Below are 3694 nucleotides of genomic sequence, written 5' to 3'. Positions count from 1 at the left end.
CATAATCATGAATACTACTTGGTATGCGGTTTATAAGCAGGTCCATAATTCTATATGCTTTTAAAGTTATTCCACTTATTTTACAGTTTCCAGAAAAGAGTTTTTTGTTCTAATGAATTTTCGTTTTTAATTTCGTAATCCGAATTATTTATTTATGCATTGAAAAGTCTCGGATGCATAACTTGTTGTTTTTGGTATTATTAGAATAAAAATATCCTTTTTATGTTTATAACTTAATATAATGACAGATACGCAATAACCTAAGCTGTCTAATCACACTAGAAGTCAACTTCACAACGTACTGGTATGTTGCCGTTTTCCCTTTCAACACAAAAAATATTTCTAGGCACCGTTGTAAAATATTATTTTGGTTATATTACGATGTCTACATATACTGTAATATCATTGTATAAAGAATATTCTTAATACAATGGTAATACTATTATTACTCATAAAGGTAAGACTCCTATATGGACAGTTTGTCTTACATATATATCTACATATTTTAATTTTATTTGTTTCAGATAGTGAAATCATCGTAACTATAGCGGTTTTATTTCGTGATGTGCAACGCGAAAATACGTTTTTTTCTTATTTTTCATTTCCGATACGTAAAGATATCATCAATTGATGATTTCGATTAGTTAACGAGATAAATATTTGAATGTGTTTGATTTCAAAAGTCAACAATTGTCAGAAATATTATTTCAAGTGAATGAAAATAAGACGGTTAATAAGTGTTTTTTGTATATTAAAATTATATAAGTTTTAAAATGCCGTCGTCTTTGAGTACAGAAACCAATTTGTATTACAAAAATTTGGTAGTGACAAAGTTCAATAACTGGTTGAAGTTGGTTAAGGAGAAGAAAAAACAAACTTATCAAAACCAAAACTCAATGGTATCATTCCCAGCTCCAAAGGAGGAAAAATATGCTAACGTTAAAAATATTATAGTTACTCCTGCAGATAAGTTCGATTCGTCACCACCAATGAACTGTAGCGACGCCAATTCCAACGAGGTTCTAAACAGAAAAGATGTGAAGGAGGAGGAATATATGAACTTTTCGAAGGAGAGCTTTTAATCAATTGAAAGTGGAGAGTGGGAAATTTGTAAACTCATATACAGGTTTATTATTTTTTATATTGAGTTTGTAAATTTTGATGGCTATATACAGTGTGATTAATCGACTTTTTTCCGTAATCTATCTTGATAAAATAACTGAAACGACACAAGGTACTCGATAATGGAGTTAGTCAAACTGTGTATTGACGGATAACGATTATTTTCAGACGCAATACCACGTGGCATTTTTTGATTCCGACGCAATGAATAGATCTTGGGTGAAGGCCGAAAATTTGAAACCGTTCTTGAAAAATATCGACGATAACCTTGTGCTGAACGATAAATTCAATAAATTCAATCTCAGGATGGATCTAGCCGTTAAACAGGCTAAAAAAGCCGTCAAAATGAAGCTGCTCAACAGACTGAAAAAGTACAGCTTCATATATAGATATGCGAAATCTTCGAGAAAGACGAAGCGACAGAGATACGCGAGTGAGGATGGCGGCGGTAAACGGAAGAAACGTGAGAAGTTGGGTGATGAGACGGAATCTTCGGCGGATTTCAAGGAAAAATTTTTTGTTATAAAATATATATATATATATATATAAAATATATATAATATATATATAAATATAAAAAATATATATATATAAATTGTTGATAAAAAATTGTTAATTTGTTCAATAAAGTTTGTTAAAAAATCATCTTCATTAGCCATTCGAAGTATTATTTGATCTGGAATTGTTAGTATTGGTATTGTCATTCGTTTTCTCAATTCTCATTTAACTCTCCTCAATTTAAATGTTAAATGTTAAGTTTCCTTAAACATAACACCTTATTTCAACGTTTTAGCTAGTCACCATTATAATCTATAATTACTCAACCAACTCACATACAATCGGAACTTTTGAGGACATTACTCGTTTAGTTCGATTTGCACATATAATGTTGAATTTGTACAAAGTGATTAGATTGGTTAAATGGTAAGTGCCTTGAAAGTTCTTATTTAAAAACAAGTGATAAGACAAAATTCATTTATCAATAATTTATAATAATAAACATCTCAATGCAAAACTTATTTCCATTAGGCTAGTTGAGAATTTTTAAAAGAAATCCCTAAGAAGGTAAAACCGAAACGTAAGTACATTGCTGAATATTTGAAATATGGTTTTTGTAGGGGAAATGTGCCTATGATGGACCCCCGCCAATGATGGACCACTAGCTATATTTTCAAATTTACCGCGCATATTACACTACCACCATATTGGTTGGGTTGATTGATGCTTATAGTCAATTGTTTACAAGCGCTTTTGCGAATCTAAACCATTTTTGTGAAAATAAATAAATAAATTGAAATTGGTATGTATTGATATAACAAAGTAGCATGGCATGATGTTAGATAACTTTTGTTTTACTCTTAGCTAGAATCTGATTTTGTTACTACAGCTTGATAGAACTGTTGCATGTTGATTGGCGAGTAAAAATTGAGGTTATGGCGGAGAACAAAAAAAATTGAGATTTTTATCTGATTTATGCAATATGGCCTATGATGGACTACTTAACGGATTCCAATGATGGACCAGGGGTCCATCATTGGAACTGAAATAAACAAAATAAATATATTGTTTTAGTAGTTTTTCTTTTCCATTTATAGAGATGGCATCCAAAAAAAGACAACAGTGGGACGAGCATGATATGCGACAGGCTATTGAGAACGTACAAGATCACAGTATGGGCTTTAAGTTGGCTGCAAAGACCTTCAATGTTCCCAAAACAACTTTGCGAAGGCGTTTGGCTAAACAGGACAGTTCAAAGGGTAATTTGGGAGGACGAACCGCAATTTTCTCTAAAGCCATCGAAGAGGAGATTGCAGGATATATTATTGATATGGAAACACGTTTTTTTGGTTTAACCTCTAAAGATTTGCGGCGGATGGTATTCGAAGTAGCCGAAAAAAATAAAATAGAGCATCGTTTCAATCGTGAAACAAAAATGGCAGGTTGGAAATGGGTGAGGGGATTCCTGAAGCGCAATCCACGAATTTCTTTGCGTAGTCCAGAAAGTACATCATTAGCTAGAGCCCAGGCTTTTAACAAGCCTAATATTCAAGCCTATTTCAATGCACTATCTAACACTCTGGAGCAGAACAACTTTCCTCCCGAAAATATATTTAATATGGATGAGTCAGGTTTGACTACGGTCCAAAAGAAATGTCAAAAAATTTACGCTTCAAAAGGTCGGAAGCAAGTTGGTGCACTCAGCAGTGCAGAGCGTGGGCAGCACGTGACCGTAGTGTGCGCAATGAATGTCATGGGCACTTACATCCCTCCTGCTCTTATTTATCTTCTATAAGAGTGTTTATCCCCATATTTAACATGTTAATATCATCATTAGTTAATTCCAATTTTGATTAACTATTCCAAATTGATAAAATAGTATCTTCATGTTAACTACGGCCGAATAAATAGGTAAGATAAAGTGATTGATTTTTGCATAATCAGAATCTTATTTTTTAAACGCGAATTTCTTCTCAAATCCAATTAAAGTTTGTGCGATTGTAAAATAATGTTCTCCCGTGTTGGGTAAATTGAGCTCCAGCTCTAGATGCAACGTCTGAATCTGAGTTTTCAG

General features: G+C 32.7%; 1 protein-coding gene across 1 annotated transcript; it reads left to right on the top strand.

The window, feature by feature from the left end:
- Window positions 1-2719: 2719 nt before the first annotated feature.
- Window positions 2720-3415, top strand: LOC130903067 (uncharacterized). Its single transcript, XM_057815329.1, has one exon. The coding sequence runs from the start codon at window positions 2720-2722 to the stop codon at window positions 3413-3415; it is 696 nt and encodes a 231-aa protein (XP_057671312.1).
- The last annotated feature ends 279 nt before the right edge of the window (window positions 3416-3694 follow it).

This window comes from Diorhabda carinulata, chromosome Y (assembly GCF_026250575.1).
Source record: "Diorhabda carinulata isolate Delta chromosome Y, icDioCari1.1, whole genome shotgun sequence".
Lineage (NCBI taxonomy): Eukaryota > Metazoa > Arthropoda > Insecta > Coleoptera > Chrysomelidae > Diorhabda > Diorhabda carinulata.
Note: the sequence above shows the minus strand (reverse complement) of the source record. Positions and strands in the feature narration are given on the sequence as shown.

Bases quoted from the DNA above. Each gene is read 5' to 3' on its own strand.
- LOC130903067 (XM_057815329.1), top strand. From the start codon at position 2,720: ATGGCATCCAAAAAAAGACAACAGTGGGACGAGCATGATATGCGACAG.